The 18129-nt window shown below is 37.7% G+C and overlaps 1 protein-coding gene across 8 annotated transcripts in view; it reads left to right on the top strand.

The window, feature by feature from the left end:
• Dop1a (DOP1 leucine zipper like protein A) overlaps positions 1-18129 on the top strand; it is a 74219-nt gene that overhangs the window by 8333 nt on the left and 47757 nt on the right. For all 8 annotated transcript variants that reach the window (XM_070010249.1, XM_070010248.1, XM_070010251.1 and 5 more), the window contains exons 2-7: positions 4630-4823; positions 6440-6621; positions 10407-10577; positions 12564-12753; positions 14420-14518; positions 17844-17943. In XM_070010249.1, the coding sequence (XP_069866350.1) occupies positions 4686-4823; positions 6440-6621; positions 10407-10577; positions 12564-12753; positions 14420-14518; positions 17844-17943 (880 nt within the window). In that variant the 5' untranslated portion in view covers positions 4630-4685. The remainder of the gene's footprint in view (positions 1-4629; positions 4824-6439; positions 6622-10406; positions 10578-12563; positions 12754-14419; positions 14519-17843; positions 17944-18129) is intronic.

Here is an 18129-nt window from a genome sequence, read left to right as displayed (position 1 = left end):
AAAAATCTAAAAGTTTTCTGTGTATGGAAGGACACTATCAACAGTGAAAAGGCAAACTATGGCATAGGAGGAAATATTTACAAATCACATCTGATAAGAGGCTAATTGCCAAAATGCATTAAGAAATTCTACAATTCAACAGTAACAACCCAATTTTAAAATGGACCACTGGATAAACATTTATTGTTAAATTGTCAACCAATAATGTCACTATGAAATTAGAATGACTACTATAAAAAAACAACTGTTGGTGAGCATGTACAGAAGCTAGAACCCTGTGTGCTGTCGACAGTAATGTAAAATGATAGAGCTGCTATGAAAAGCAGGGTAGTTCCCCCCAAAATTAAAAATAAAATGAATCCTGTGATCCAGCAATCCTATTTCTGGTTATATATCCAAAAGAATGAGATTTTTTTTTTGCATGCCCATGTTGATTACAGGGTAGTCAAAAGGTAGAAACAATCTAAATGTATATACACATAATATATGGGAATATTCAGCCTTAGGAAAGAAGGAAATTCTGATGCATTATAACATGAATGAGTCTTAAGGACATTATGCTAAGTGGAATAAGCCAGCTAAAAAGACAGATATTATATGGCTTCAGTTATAAGAAGATATCTACAGTCAGATTCCTGTAAACACAAGAATTTACCTAATTCTATTGTTTATCAACCTTGGTTCTCTAGCACAGGATCTACTGGTTATCAGTCAAGCAAACCGCACTGACCCCCTCTGCCAGCACATTCCTACATTGGGGATTGCAAATCCCTGCACCAAAGCAGGAGTGAGGGGAGTATGATTGGGGCTTTAAAAGTCATAAATTGAAAGCTGCACAAAAAGCAGGATGCCATAGAGATTATGAAGTTACTGACCAACTTGGAGGAGAGTCATTTCTGACTAGCCCTATGTATTATCCCCAGAGTTATCAATCAGATAACAGGGTGACACATGTCACCCTGCCCTACAGTGTCCCATCAGGTGTTGAGCACCCTCTGAATCCTTTGGAGCCATCTTCAAGAGGGGCCTGAGGATTTGAATTTTGAACACACCCAGGTTATGCCGGACTGTGACTCATACTGCAGCAGGGATTTAGACAACTGAACTGGCAGGCTACATTACCGACACAGACCTGGATGAATGCTGGAGTGTGTGCCATTCTCGGTCATGCACCCATTATAAGGATCCCAGGTTTGAACAGTAAGTCCATGGTTCCTAAATGTGCCTCCACATAGAATCACTTGTCAGGTATGTGAACAAAGCCCAAAGCCCAGGCCATGTTCTAGGCCAGTTAAGTCTCAGTATGGGAAGAAAACTCTTGCAGTTTTCTGGTGCTCACTAGGGGTTTGTAATTGTGAGGTAGGATAGATAGAAAAAGAGACAGCAGGGAACTTACAGTATTTTAAAGAAATAATAAGTTAAAATCAGCAAGTAAACTAAAAAAAAACAAAAACAGTTGAGTTCCTCTCCCAGCATGCCTTCTTCTGAGTGTTAAATTCCAAGGTCTTCAAAGGTCCCAACTTCATTTGTGAGTGTGGCTGGAGACAGGAAGAATAAAAGGCATTTCTAAGCAATCATGTCTGGTAGAACCTATCTACTTTTCCCACCCAAAACTGATATCAAGTTAGTAGAAAAGCAGCCAAACAGGGAATGGTAGCCTATCAAACTTGCAGATGGTAGGATAAGCTGATAAACCAAAACCTGCCTGATTAGACAGTAAATTTCTGGGAACAGAAAGGAGACCCATGAACTAGAAAGCCATCCAGTTGTCACCCAAGGGCAAGTTCTGTAAGGAGGAGGACAGTGATTTGGGCTGAGGTGCTATCTTTGTGTGGTACCTCTATGCCACGTGCTCTCCTTCTCTGTCATTTTTCTTATAAACTTCCTTGTCACCTTTGCAAAAACACATCCGGTAAACAGAAAGCAGAGTAACAGTTTCCAAGATTTGGGAAGGGAGGGGCTGGGGTCGTAACTGACACAGGATTTTACTGGCTGATTATACTACAGTGTGAATATACTTAACACTGTCTAGATATACCCTTGGTTAAGGTGGTACATTTTGTGTTATTTTTACAAGTTTGGAGAAGTGATGCTTTCAGGAGCTTGGAGCATCTGTGCATTTTAAAATACTCTCCTGTAAAAAGAGCAAGCCAAATCAGGGGTGGAATCACAAAGTACCAAGAAAAGGATCAACATTTTAAGTGTCATTTCACAAGAAAGCTGTAGATGACAAAAAGAAACAGGGCATAGCCAGAAAGGAATGGCACCCAGGGGGCTGGGTAGGGATAGTCGTCAAGAGTGGACACTTAGTCTTAAGTTTTGCCCAGATGGGATGGAAATGTGAATGATAGGGTTATATGTATGAATAAAAACCTTGTGCAGATACTAGAGCTTGAACTCAGTGCCTGAGCACTGAGTCCCTTAGCTTTTTCACTCAAGGCTAGAGCTTTACCACTTGAGCTACAGTGCCACAGTTTTTCCTGCATCTGCTAACCTTCAATCCTCAGATCTCAGCATCCTAAGTATCTTGGATTAAAGGCATGAGCCACCAGCACCTGGCCCTTTTCACTTTCTTAATTATGTCCTTTGTAGCACAAAGTGTTCAATTTTGCTGGGCACTAGTATGTCATAATATAGGATTGCTGTTAAAGGCCACCCCTGGGCGAGGTTTTGCTGAAGTTGTAGAGCATCAGACTTTCAAGCATTGAGGCCTTGTGTTCAAAGCCCAGTACCATCAAATTAAAAATTTTGATGAAATTTAATTACTTATTTTCTTTTGTCACTTGTTTTTTATACTTTTTCTCAGAAGTTTTGCCTCCCCCTACTTCATGAAAATTTACTCCCATATTTTTAAGAGTTTTACAATTCTAGTTACATGTAAATCTGCAATCCATGTTGTTAGTCTTTGTACAAATTAAGGGTTGACTCATTCCTGTTTTATATGTGGGTATCTGTTATGCCACTGGTTGAGAGGATTGTTCTACCCTCATCATATGGGGACAAAGCCCCTGAAAACTGGATCTTGTGAACCTAGCTCTAAGGAAAGATGCAGGCAGTTAGATACCAGGATACAGAAGAAATGGAGAAAATCCATTGACAATTTTTTAAGTTGAGCCCAAATAAATCCTACTGTTAACTTTCTGTTGCTGTGTCATGCTGCCCCCAAACTCAGTAGCACAGTACAGGAAACTTGCTTTCGGAAATAAATTGAAAGACTCAGCCGGGTATAGTTCTGATATGGAATCTTTTATTAGGTGACCAACAAGTTGTCATTGGATCTGCAGTAAGGCCTAGCTGAGGCTAAGATGGCTCACTTAGACTGTATCAGAAAGCCTCTGTCCCCCGGCCCAGGAACCGCTCCATGGAGCTCCTTCAAGTGTTCTTATGTGGCAGCTGGCTTGTCCCAGGACTAATGATCTAGGAGAGGAAAGCGGGAGTTGAACCTATGACTGTTACTCTCTTGTGTCTTCTTCTTTACATTAAAATAGAATCACAAAGTCAAGCTCATGGGCTGGGGAGTTAGGCATAATTTTTTGAAGGAGCATCAAGTAATCTTTATCATTATTTTTAGTTGTATAAACAACTTGTACATTTAATGAAGCAGTTTATGAACACAATGCATCTTGATCAATGTCCCCCCTTTCAACATTCTCACCCATCCCTTCCAACATACCTCTTCTTGATTTTGTAGAAGATAGCATTGCATTTTTACTATATTCTCACTCACATACTTCTCTTCATCTACCCCTCTACTTCTTTCAAGTACTCATTTCCTAGTGTTTATTTTATTGAGCTTTGACTTTGCCTTTCTAAGGAATTACACAATTTTAGTTCTCCCTTGAATCTACTATATTTAAGTTAATACATGTGTATGCACTTGCATACCACCCATTGTATTTATATGTTTATAAGCTAATTCTAGTTTCCACATGTAAGGGAAAGCATGCAACTTCTGTGTCTCTGGACCTGACTTCAGCTTCATTTAACTTTTTCCAGGTTTTACCATTTCTTTACAAATGATATATTATCATTCCTTCTAAAGGATGAGTAAAATGGTATTATGTATATATACTACATTTTTGATCCATTCATCTGTTAAGAGGAATGATAGTGCTACAATGAATTGTACTGGTGGTTTTACTGTATCCTGTGAATGTATTTTAAACTGCCACATGGTCGTGTTCCAAATAAATATCTCATGTTCCTTCATATTTGATGCCCACTTACTATTTAATAAAGTGATCTTCAAAATAGGCCATTTTCTAGGGTTTTTTCTTTACTCTCCTCTGCCCTTAATGTTTTCATTTGAACCAGTGTCATTAAATTTTAGAACCAAAACAAAGTAGAAGAGTAGCAGAAATGTTCTCACAATAGACATGTCAGAAACAACATTATTTCTTTTCTGCAAAAGGAAGGCCATTTTCCCAGTTTCTAGGAAGGAATGCACAAGTCATTCTCTATGGGGCAGTCTTCAACTACTGTCAGCATCCTATGAATTAGCTGATCAGAATTTTGACAGCTTCTCACTTATACATCTTAAAACTAGCCATTACCTCTGTAGCAAGACTATATGAATCCATGTCAGTACTTCATTTTGTGACTTGGTCCCTCTGGCATGCTTTGTTGCAGGTAATGGTTTTGCATGACTTTGGCACTGGCTTCTAGTGGACACTGTATAGGGGAGGATGAACACGGAGGAGCTGGAGCTACTGAGTGACCCCAAGTACAGGAACTACGTCGCTGCAATTGACAAGGCACTAAAGAACTTTGAGTACTCCAGTGAATGGGCAGATTTGATATCAGCACTTGGAAAACTTAACAAGGTATTTGTCTTATTTATTTTATAAGAAGAGTATAAATCAGAAATCCATTTATTCTAAGATTTCTTTAAATCTTAATGTGAAAATGTAAACAGCAAATGTTGTTACTTTTAATACTATTTTATTTAATGAGTTGCATGCCTGTACATTTAGGCACTATAGAAGTCCAAATTCCAAGAAACAACATTTCTTGAAAAACACAGTAATTATCATTGTTATTATCTATTAAAAACAAGTCTGGGAAGCAAACACGCTAACTCTGAGGCCTAATAATTGAACATTGGAAACTTCTGTAGATCTTGATACCACAATGAAAAACTGTAAATGGAAAGCAGTAATTATTGTGCTTTTGAAAATGACAGGTAGGTAGCAGCAAAACACTATATCCAGGCAACCCTTAGTGACAGTTTGGTACTTTTTACAAAGGCAGCTCTGCATTCAATCAACTGGGCCTTGAAGATTGACTATGATGTGATTGGTATTAGCTGTAGTGATTATAATAAGGTCTCAGCTTTTCATTTTGACTGTGCATATGTGTGTATGTGCACATGCACATGCTTCTGAAATGGCACCAAGGACTGAACCCAAGACCTCATGTTCACTTGGCTTTCTTGCTTACGACTGGCAGTTTACCACTTGAGCCATGCTTCCAGTCCAACTTTTTGCTGATCAATTGACATAGAGGCTCAAAGACTTTTATGTCTTGGCTGGCTTTAAAGCTCAGTTGTCAGGTATGTTTCCTGAGTATTTAGGATTACATACATGAGCCTCGTTCCCACCTTGACCCTATTTGGGGGGCTTTATGGGGTTGTTGCTTTTTAAAAGTATACCTTAGATCCCGTTATATATTTGTTATATATATTGTTGAAAATATTCTAAATACTCTCTTCTTTGGTGGTACTGGGATTTGAACTCAAAACTCAACACTTAGTGGACAGGTGCTTTACTCTTTGAGCCACACCTCCAGCTTTTGTCTGGGAGATTAGTGCTGACATTTACACTGTACAGACTTGGGGTGTCATTTTATATACATTTATGTGTGTATGAAGCATTTAACATTCCATCTAGTTTATGTTAGATAGGAAACATTTGCAAAGATCTGAAACAGCTTCTCTCTAAGTTTGTTTTACAAAATAAGGTTTTTATTAAAAATATATTTCTGCTCACACCTGTAATCCTAGTCACTCAGGAGGCTGAGATCCTAGGATCTCAGTTCAAAGCCATCCCAGGCAAGAAAGTCTGTGAGACTCTTTCTCCTATTAACCACCAGAAAACCGGAAGTGGTGCTGTGGCTCAAGTGGTAGAGCTCTAGCCTTGAGCTGAAGAGCTGAGGGACAGCACCCAGGCCCAGAGTTCAAGACCCCACGACCGACAAAAAAAAAAAAATTACACACACACACACACACACACATTTCTAACATGTTATCAAGTATGCTTTAAACAGGTTAATACTCTTCCTAAGTTTGAATTTCAAGTGAAACATTGGTAGATGGGACTGACAGAAACAAAAGGTTATAAATGTATTTCTTATGCTGTGTAGGAAAATGGAAATAAAATATTTTTCTCGGAAAATGGAAATAAAATATTTTTCTCAATTGCATAAAAATTCTTTCTTCTAGGTTTTACAAAATAATGCCAAATACCAGGTAGTACCCAAAAAGCTGACCATAGGCAAACGTCTAGCTCAGTGTCTGCATCCAGCCTTACCAGGAGGAGTTCATCGGAAGGCACTTGAAACATACGAAATTATCTTCAAAATCATTGGACCGAAACGACTTGCCAAAGATCTTTTTTTATATAGGTAAGAATAATTGTACTAATTACACATAATATAAATAAAGTATATCACTACATTAATTTGTGCATCCTACACTAATGTCACTAATGTAAACCCCCTTAAAAATTTAGTTTTTTTATACAAATCTTAAGTATTTGATTTAAATGAGTTAGGGAAACTTACGACATTCCTTGTTTTTTATTTAGATTTAATTTATAAGGTGAAACTTATAAGTTATATCTAAGCATAAAAATGCTAAAGTTTGGCCTGTTCAGAAACTCATTCTCTGTCCCTCTATACTTGCCCATCCTATGTTGTACTAAAAGTCAGTAAATGACACCATCTGTCCACTTACACCTGCTAAGATCAGAGTTACATATGTCCTGTTTCTCCCACCCGGGTACAGTCTTGTCACTCAGGATGAGTTCTGTCTCATCATGGTTAAGACTAGGGGCCATAGCATCAAACCAGCTCTGTGATCTTGGACCATTTTCCTCACCTCTGTTTGTAGCCCCATCTGAAAAGGGAAATAAGATCGCCAACTTCATAGTTGATACATGTAGCCAGGTGCTGGTGGCTTACACCTATAATCCTAGCTACTCAGGAGGCTGAGATCTGAGGATCGTGGTTCAAAGCCAGCCCAGGCAGAAAAGTACATGAGACTCTTACCTCCAACTGACCACTAAAAACTGGAAGTGGCACTGTGGCTCAAGTGGTAGAATGTAGCCTTGAGCACAAAGAGGCTCAGGGACAGTACCTAGGCACTGAGTTCAAACCCCACAACTGACAAAAAAAAGTTGATACATGAAAGGTACTCAGAACAATGTTGTGTGTGGTAAATGCTCAGTAACTTCACTATTCTTCTGACACATTTACTTCTCTGCACTTTGACTGTCAGTTTGTAGGCTAAGCATCATCTGTGCTTAATCACTAGCTCCCTGATATTTATACAACTGCTTTTCTTCATTTTTTTTCTTTGATGGTACTGGATTTTGAACCCAACTTGAGCCTGCTAAACAAGTGCTCTATCATCTGATTCACACTTGCAGCCCCTCTTGCTTTAGTTTTTTTTTTTTGGACTTAGTTTTTACTTTTGCCAGCCTTGAACCAGGATGCAAATATCTACACCTTCCACACAGCTGTGATTGCTGGAGTGACACACTACAGCCTTGCTTGTTTGCTGAATGAAGTCTTTATAATTTTTTTATCCATGCTGATTTCAAATCAAAATCCTCCCAATCTCTGCCTCCCAAGTAGCTAGGATTGCAGGCATGTACCACCATCCTAGTCTGTTCTTTCTATACTCTGTTCTCTATACAGTATCAGAATTGTCTTTCTAAAACTTTAAACAAATGATACTACTTGGGGCTTCTAAGGCCTTGTGTACTAGGCTGTGAATAAGAAAATTCAGACTAAATTTCCTCTACTAAAGCCTGAATACACAGATTGTCTGTGGGATTATTTCTTCCCACCAGGAAGCACACAGGTAGCTCTATGAATGACACTGGCTTTGCATGCTGCGATCCAATTAAGTTCTGAACCTGGAAATCACATCACATCTCCTCAGCAGATGGCTGCCTCCAATTCTTCTTCCAGGAGCAAGTCTAGGCCTCCAGAACTTTTGGCCAACTAACTGGCTATAATGTGGGGCCTCAGCAACCCTCTTTTGAGGAAGCTCACTGAACTGGGGTAAAGGAATCCACTGACTTCTTATAAAGGACCCTAGATGAAGGGATGCATAGAACAAGGTCCAGAAAGCCCCTGTGGATTTGGGATGTATGCTTCCTCTCAGTAAGAGGGCGAGTTCTTATTTACCTTTCTAAAGATACCATGTGTATGTGCTGCCCAGAAGCTTTCTGACCCCTTTGTACTTTGGGGATTTATGAATACTTTACTACACAGGCATGATTGAAAAATAAGCAAGCACATAGACATGTGATTGAGAAAAAGTATGGGCCAATGCTAATAAGCTGGAGATGCCAGCAAAGCCTGTTTGTTCATACTATATATATATATAACATGACTTAATCCTAGGTGAGGGTCAGAATCTTGTCACAAATAGGCTCTTCTGATATACTGTCAAGCAAAATAGATAAAGGAATTTTTTATGGCTACCTTCAAGTCAGAAAGACAAGGAGAGATTAATTTCTATGACCCACCTTGGGGAAAGCAAATTCTAGATTCTTTGGCCTATCTTCGATAGAAAATGCAGCACGTGATAGGAGGGAAGTAGGTAAGAAGACTTTGATTACTAAAGCCCAATGCTCCCCAACGGCATAACTGGAAAGCCACAGAAACTGTGGCTATGGCGTTAGGTCAAACTATGCATAGAATTAGAGTCAGGATAGTGGAGAATCGAAAGTAATTTCTATTCTGTATATAAAAGACAGCCTGGTCTCTTGGTTTCTGGTGTTTAAAAACAACTCAAAATGATACTCTTTTTTCTTGTCGGTCATGGGGCCTGAACTCTGGGCCTGGGCACTGTCCCTCAGCTCTTCATCTCAAGGCTAGTGTTCTACCACTTGAGCCACAGCACTACTTCTGGCTTTTTCTGCGTATGTGGAGCTGAGGAATGGAACCCAGGACCTCATGCATGCAAGGCAAGCATACTACCACTAGATCACCTTCCTAGCCCATCAAAATGATAAATATCCTAATAAAACTATATTAGTACTATCAGAATATCATATAGGGGCCTGATATAATTAGGGGACAGTCTTCTCCAGGAAATAATTCAGGATGAAACTTGAAAGTTTAGAAATCACTCAGACATACAAAGAAGATGTAAGTACAGGGGTGGGAACTATATCTGGATTATACCTTGTGCAAAGGACTAGACACTGAAAAGAGCTTCTGAAAGGAATGAGCAAGGAACCCTTCAATATTTCTGGAGTAGAGAGTGCAATGAAATTGATTAGTGTATATGGGCTGCACAGATAGCCAGTAGCCAAATCTTAAAAGATGCTAAAAGTGCATTGGCAACAGAAAACTTAATAATGAGGGTAGTTAGTTTTACTGAGAGAAGCTACTTCAGGACAGTACTTGTTATGACAAGATAGTGAAGATATGATGGTAGTCTCTCTATGGAGCTGGAGAAAATTTATTATATTACTGATGATATGGCTCAAGTGGTATTATGCCTACTTAGCAAGCACGTGGCCCTAAGTTCATCACCAAAGAAACCAAACCCTAGGCAAGTGACTTGGAGAGAAAACTTAGTGATTGATGGAAAGTTGGGATAAAAAAATTCTTTAAAAGAGTCAAGAATAAGCAAGGCATTGGTGTCTCCATCCTGTAATCCTATCTATTCAGGAATCTCAGATCTGAGGATTGTGGTTCACAGCCAGTCAGGGCAAGAAAGACTGTGAGATTCTTATTTCCAAGTAAGTACCAAAAAGGCCAAAAGTAGAGCTATAATCGGAAGTGATAGAGCACTAGCCTTGAACAACAATAACAAAAAGGTTAAGAATAGCTCCAAGATTTCTAGCTTTTAGTTAGCAGGGTACATAGTAGGCTGTATTTTTTAGTGTCAGTTACAGGGAAAGGTTTGGAGAGAAAAGAGAATTCTGTGTTGTAATTAGGAAATATGAGAGCTTTGCAAAAGAGCCTAAGTACTACTGATTTACAAGTACGAAATTCAGGCAGGTGAGATCACTAATTCAGTAAATGTGTAAGTTAATATATACAGGAATCATTTTATGCCAGTCAGTGTAATTTATTCAAAAGATAAAGGACTTATATATACATAATTACATATGGATTAAAATCTTGTCACTATTTTGATTGTTTTATCTTTTTTTTTAACACAGCTCTGGATTATTTCCCCTTCTTGCAAATGCTGCTATGTCTGTGAAACCAACACTGCTGAGTTTATATGAGATATATTATTTACCTTTGGGTAAAACACTGAAACCTGGTCTACAAGGATTATTAACTGGTATTCTTCCTGGCTTAGAAGAAGGATCAGAGTATTATGAGAGGTAATGTGATATTTGTTTTCACGGTGTAACCACATCATGCTTGCTAGCAAACATCTTTAAATATATTTTAGCATCTCTAAAATGAATGATTCTTACCATACTTATCCCATCAACATTTCAGTAAGACTCGAAGTTCTATCTAGTGTATGGTTCATACTGAAAATATAACTGCATCATTTAGATATAGATGTAGGTGGATGAGCAGCACAGTAAGGACAATGTGAGCATGGAAAGTTGACGTGTTTGAACTTTATTTTCCTCATCAATAAAAGAAGCATAAAGCCTATTTCATTTTATTACAGTAAAATGAAATGCACTCAGTCCAGAGCCTTGTAAATATGTCACTCCAAAACTTGTGACCCATAATTTAAAATATAATAGAACATAGAGATTAATGAAAAGAATGGAAAATAGGCCATATGCCAGTCTTTAAATTGCTAACAGGAGAAAATGTGCAACATCAAGTAAAATGCTGTTTTACTAACTGGTTACCTGGTACTTTTAATATTTGGACTTTTGAAAGAAAATGATCTGATCAGTTTTGAAGCCAATTTGTGTATGTCCCAGTCCTGGGGCTTGAACCCAGAGTCAAAGGGGTTTTTTGCTCAAGGATAGCATTCTAGCACTTGAGCCACAGCCCCACTTACAGCTTTTGGTTATTGGAGATAGGAATCTGGGCTGGCTTCAAACCTAGATCCTCACATCTCAACCTCCTAAGGAGCTAAGATTTACAGGCGTGAGCCACCTAGTTCCCCAATTATTTTTTAAACTAATAGTTATAGATAGGGTTTGATGGTGTTATATATCTATAACAATTTTATGTCATTGCTGATATTTTATTTAAAAAATAGAAATTGTTTGGTAGCAAAAGTAGACGATGTTAAAGTTACTTCATAAGAAGACATAATGATTTAAATTAAATTTATTAAGTTTATTGTATCACAGCTATTTCCACAAGGCAAAAACAACGTATTGAATTATTTTTATTGGCTACTTTGGAAAAAAAGATAATTTTTTCCTCAAAGCTTATCATTCTGTTTTATGAACTTATAATTTATTTGCATAAAATGTTATAAATATAGCAGGGTGCCAGTGGCTCACACTTGTAATCCTAGCTACTCAGGAGGCTGAAATCTGAAGCTCACACTTCGAACAAATCCAATCTGGGCAGAAAAATTCTTTACTCTTATTTCCAATTCACTGGGAAAAGCCAGAAATGGAGCTATGGCTTAAGTAATAGGGCACCAGTCTTAAGCAAAAAAGCTAAAGGCCAACCCTCAGTCCCTGAGTTCAATCATTAGTATCACAGTGTATTATGAAATTATTATATTTGGCTTATAAATCAATTTTTCTTAAACTATTCGCTTCAGAGAAGTATAGAATCATCACCACTTTTTGCAATTAAATTTAACATAGAAATTGATCAATGATCTTTATGGCTACAAGTTCTATGAAAGGTTTTATAAATGTACTATGTACATAGATATATAGATAAATTGAGTTCAGAAGAAATTAGTATTAAATCAGATTAGATGTAGACTCAAATTCTCTTTTGATGTACTATGCTAAAATTTAATAGACTTACATATTAAATTTAATGGATTTATATGTTTATGTTTCTCATCTAATTCATTGAAGTTACTGTGAACTATATAATGGTGATTAAAAAACAAGCACTTACAGATGTCTTAAGATTTTATAGAAAGCCAGTGAAATACATGATAGATAGAATTACTATTAGCTAAAATATGTATTGTGGTATTTTATTACAACAGATATGTGGTATTTTGGTTGTGGCTCCCTTCATTTTATGATCCAGAACTTAAATCGTGGAGCCAGTCATTGACTGTAATTCTTCTTCCATTCCTGCTTGCTTGTTCCAGGGTTCAGTACAGCCTACAGCATGCGTGTGTATAGATATTTTACTTTCTTGTCAGAGTGACAATAAATGTTTTCCTTCTAATGCCAGTATATTTTGTCCTTCAGAACAAACACATTGTTGGAAAAGGTTGCTGCTGCCGTTGACCAGTCGGCGTTCTACAGTGCCCTCTGGGGCAGTCTGCTCACCAGCCCTGCTGTGCGTCTACCTGGGATCACTTACGTGCTTGCTCACCTAAACAGGAAGCTCTCTATGGAAGATCAACTTTATATTATTGGCAGTGACATTGAGCTAATGGTAGGTCTCACTTCACAAATACTTCTTTAGAGCAATCTACCAGATAAATTTGAGGATCATGTGATTCTTTTTTATCAACACATAGTAAGGGATAATCAGTCATTAAAAGCTTATTTTTTTCCATGAAGAGGAAATTACTTATATCCAATGTCATCTTTTTTTCAAGAAAACTAGTATTGCTATGTTGAGCCCATTGTTCACATAGCCATATTTATAATTACAAAGTGAACCTTCTTTTTGATGTTTTCTTTGTAAGAAAGGTGTGTTAAATAGTGACAATAGTAGATTCCATGGAAAATATGTATGACAGGATGTAATAGCAAGGAAGATATTGTTAGTAGAAAAAGAGTTACGCTTTTGCCCATGGCTCACACCTGTAAGCCTAGCTACTTAAGAAGCAGAGATCTCGGGATTGCAATTACAACCTAATCCAGGCAGAAAAGTCCATGAGACTCCTCTATCTAATGAACTATTTAAAAAGTTGGAAATGGAGCTCTGCCTCAAGTGGTAGAGCACTAATCTTTTAATCTTTTTTTTTTTTCTGCATGCAATAATGACGTAACTGGTATTTCATGCAGAGTTTTAGTTAGATTTACTGAAGTTTGATTTACATTCTCTGAATTAGTCCACTGTACATGAATCTTTTTTTTTTTTTCTGGGTCTGGTCGTGGGGCCTGAACTCTGGGCCTGGGCGCTGTCCCTCAGCTCTTCAGCTCAAGGCTAGTGCTCTAGCACTTGAGCCACAGCGCCACTTCCGGCTTTTTTCTTTTTGCTTATGTGGTGCTAAGGAATTGAACCCAGGGCCTCAGGCATTCAAGGCAAGCGCTCTACCACTGAGCCACCTTCCCAGCCCCAGTTTTATGAATCTTGACAAATACATACAATCACATAGCCATTACTACAGTCAAGGTTCAGCAAGTTACATCATCCCAAAAAGTTGTGTACCCTTCTGTCACCACACTTCCTCAGTACTTCCTCAAGTACCAGGATTTTGAAAACACTGGTCTGTTTCCTTTTCTCTCATTTTACTTTCTTATAGTGTTATATAAATTGAATCATTCTGTGCAATTAGCCTTTAAGTATGGTTTCTTTCACCATATAGAACATATGAGATTCTTCCATGCTTTTGTATCAGTAGTTTCTTTCTTTTCTTTTTTTGTCGGTCATGGGGCCCAAACTCTGGGCCTGGGTGCCATCCCTCAGCTCTTGAGCTCAAGGCAAGTGCTCTACTACATAAGCCATAGCACCACTTCCAATTTTTTTTTCTGCTTATGTGGTGCTGAGGAATCGAACCCAGGGCCTCATGAATGCAAGGCAAGTACTCTACCACTGAGCCACCTTCCCAGCCGCTAGTAGTTTCTTTATTTTGTTGTCCATTTCTCTATTGTATGACAGTACCACAATTTGATTATTCATTCAGCAATTAATAGACAGTTTGGAGCAATTTTATGAGCAAAACCTCTATAAAACATTTCCTGGGACTGATGATGAAGAGTTAACAGAAACTTCCACAGGGTATGTAGTATTAACACTAAGAAAATTGTTTTTAAGAGTTCCTTGATTTTTAGAAGCATAATCTTATTTACTAGAGGAAATAAAAAGTTGTTACAATTTCCATTTTTCCCACCATAATAGACGTCTGATGTTAAAGGCCCTCTTATTTCAGGTTGAAGCAGTAAGTACGTCAGTACAGGACTCAAGTGTACTTGTACAGAGGAGCACCCTGGACCTCATACTCTTCTGCTTTCCATTCCACATGAGTCAGGTAAGACTTCATGCTAGTGTTGATCATGTAAGGCATTCTGGGAAAGTCAGTAAACCTTAATGTTGGTGTTGCTCATATAAGTCATTCTGGGAAAATCAGAGGCTTATGGTATGATTATTTTTTTAAGACATTATGTTGGATTATTTTGCTTACAAATAATAGTACTTAAAAAATAATAAGTTGCAGAGAATTTTAACATTGAAAAATTAAAATTACTTCCAAAAAGGGATTAGCAGAAAATACTATTACTTGGATTTTTGTAATGGCTGTTAGTACAAATCTATAATGAATTTTTATTATGACTGCCTAATTTTATTACTATATTCACGTTTTTGCTGTATTTACATATTTCTCTAACAGTTGGAAGATTTTTCCTCTTGATTGCTTGTGTTGTTATTAAATGGGACCCAAACTACTTCTAGTTTCCATTTTGAAGTTCTTATCCTTAAAGAAGGTGCCTTATTCTGCCCTTTTGAGAGAGAGAGAGAGAGAGAGAGAGAGAGAGAGAGAGAAATGGGGCTTGAACTTCAGAACTCCAGACCTCATACTATCGGCTTGATTCTTTCCTGTATTTTACTAATATATATGTTCCAACATCCTGATTAGTTATTTACTGGCTTACTGATTTTTTTTTGGTCGGTCATGGGGCTTTAACTCTGGGCCTCGGCGCTGTCCCTCAGCTCTTCAGCTCAAGGCTAGTGCTCTACCACTTAAGCCACAGTGCCACTGCTGGTTTTCTGAGCATGGTTTATTGGAGATAGAGTCTCATGGACTTTCCTGCCCAGGCTGGCTTTGAACCATGATCCTAGATCTCAACCTCCTGAGTAGCTAGGATTACAGGCATGAGCCACCAGCGCCCAGTGATTTAGAGTTTTAAATGTGGATCGTTTTCATTATATGATGTTGAATAATTATATTTATTAGAAACTGTTGGTCTCAGTAGTAAATACTGGGAATCTTTCAAGCCCAGTACACTTCAAAAAATAAAACTTAAAAATCAAGTTTTCCAGTATTCTTGTTTTCTATTAGAATCTCACGTATTATCATTTGTAGCATACCATTGCTTTGAAGTACTAATGTATCTTGCTTATTTGATGACTACTAAATATCAAAGTTTGAGTAATCATAGTTCCAGTTAGTCATTCTTTCAGGCAAAAAATGACATTCTGTTAAAAAGCTGGCTGTTCAGCTCACAGCTCTAATGATTGGCACAAATTTTTCCTTGAGACAACCATCATATGTATATACACATCAAATGTGTGTTAGTGTACGTGACATTCCATTACACAGAAACAAAGGCCTGTCTTTAATACTGGACCTTGAATAACAAGTTTTTGTTGTCTCCTCAACAACATTCTCAAAGAATTGTGAAACTGGCTTTAATGTCGTTTTTCTTTTCTTTTTAGTGCTGAGAATTTAACCTGTTGCCTCACACATGCTAATCTGCCAGCCCTCAGCTAGTTTACAACCATGACCCATTTTTTATTAAATACAATGATTACTGGTACAAGAGGTGCCACTGCTCTATTACTTCTCTTCATAATTAAGGTGCCAATTGTTTAACCTACTCATTGCCTAATCAGGATATAGTGAGCACACAAAGGAAAAAAGAACACCTTGATATTGTTAGGAATATGCATAATTGATTTTTTTATAAGTATGTATAGCTGAATTTACCCTGTAGGCCTCCTGAAATTTTATCACATGATCTTCAGGGGTCTGGCAGCACACTTTGAAAACTGCCTAGATGAATAGAAGATATTCATGTTCATAGGAGTGAACTTATTTATCAGCTCTGGATAATCTGTTCTGTAGCATCTCAGTTATTTCTGATTTGGATGAATTATTTTATGTCTGTATCAGCAAGCATAGAATAGAAAAAAGTATGCTGAGCCGGGTGCTGGTGGCTCATACCTCTAATCCTAGCTACTAAGGAGACTGAGATCTGAGGATCGAGGTTCAAAGCAAGCCTGAACAAGGATAGTCTATGAGATTCTTAGCTCCATTAAACTAATAAAGAAGCTGAAAATAGAGCTGTAGCTCAAAGTGGTAGACTGCTAGCCTTGAGCAAAAAAAAGCTGAGGGACAGTGCCTAGACCCTGAGATCAAGCCCCAGGATCAGCACTAAAGAAGAAGAAGGAGAGGGAGGAGGAAGGGGAAGAGAAAGGAGGGAGGGGAAGGGATGATAATGATATTTGAACTTGGCTAGTCTTTTAGGTCCTAGGGTGCTTAGGTCCTTGAATTATAAAATAGTTGTTAAACTAGTCCATTCCCAACTTCTAATTCTGCAATTCCAATATCAAAAATCCAATATTAACATAAGCTGCCTTTTCATGTTTTCAAGAAAAACTTTACCTCTTTTAGCTGAAATCAGGTCTTTAATCATATACCTAATTAAGATTATGGGAAAGAAATGAAGAATTATTTAAGAGCTAGAAAAAAAAATAAAAGTTAAAATGTGTTAACCCTGAATGATTCAAACAAAAAGGCACTTTACATTCTTTTGTGGGTTGTTTTTTTTTTTTATATGTTTGAAATATATGAGTAGAAATTTTTTTCAGGGTGGCAGCTCAGATTTTTTTTATTATCTTGTGTTGTACAAAGGAGTTGCCATTTAACAAAGCAGTTTGAGACAATGCATTTGGTCAGTGTCATATCTTTCAGCATTCTCACCCACTCCGAGAGAGAGAGAGAGAGAGAGAATACGCTGGGGCTTGAACTCAGGGCCTAGTCACTGTGTCTTAGCTTTTTTGCTCAAGGCCAGCACTTTACCACCTGAGCCACAGCTCTGCTTCCAGCATTTTGCTGGTTAATTAGAGATGAGTCTTATAGACTTTTCTGCCCAGGCTGACCACACTGCCACCTTTAGATCTCAGTATCCTTGAATAGCTTGGTTTATAAGCATGAGCCATGGACATAAAGCTTACAAGTAGGATTTCTAAAAAGATACAGCCTTGGAACTGATGAAGATGGTGGTTTTCTAGCTTGTCTATTGACAATGAATGTGAAAGACAAATGGCACAGGTTTCTAGGATCTCCAGTCTTGCCTTGATTTCCTTGTTTTAGGTCAGATTTTAGATGTTAAATAATTCAAGTATAGTGTCAGCTATGAATCCAACTTGTCATGTGACCTAATTTTCTATTTCTTAATCTGTAAAATGGAAGTAATACCTGCATTTGGAAAATCAAATGAAACTATGTCAGTGAAAATAGCTTGTGTACCCTAATATTCTGAGTACTAACAGCATTTTTTTTTTCTAAGAGAAAAAAACAGTGGCATGTTTTGCATGTGCTTTAAGTACAACCACATTCTTAACTTTTCCAGGCCACTCGACCGGACATGATCAGGATCTTGTCAGCAGCGTTGCATGTAGTACTGCGGAGAGATATGTCCCTGAACCGAAGACTTTATGCATGGCTTCTGGGTAAATATTGGATGTATATGCTCATGGTTGGGAATAAATGGAGAGATACTTGCTGTACATAAGGTATCAAATTGTGTGTATGTCTTTAGTGAAAAACTTTTTTAAAAATTACATAAATGGGGCAATAAATACATAAAATATTGGTAAATTATATGAAGAAATTTCGTAACGCTTTTTAGTCCAAAA

Source organism: Dipodomys merriami, unplaced genomic scaffold, assembly GCF_024711535.1.
Source record: "Dipodomys merriami isolate MVZ:Mamm:240054 unplaced genomic scaffold, mDipMer1.0.p SCAF_8, whole genome shotgun sequence".
In the NCBI taxonomy this organism is placed as follows: domain Eukaryota; kingdom Metazoa; phylum Chordata; class Mammalia; order Rodentia; family Heteromyidae; genus Dipodomys; species Dipodomys merriami.
Note: the sequence above shows the minus strand (reverse complement) of the source record. Positions and strands in the feature narration are given on the sequence as shown.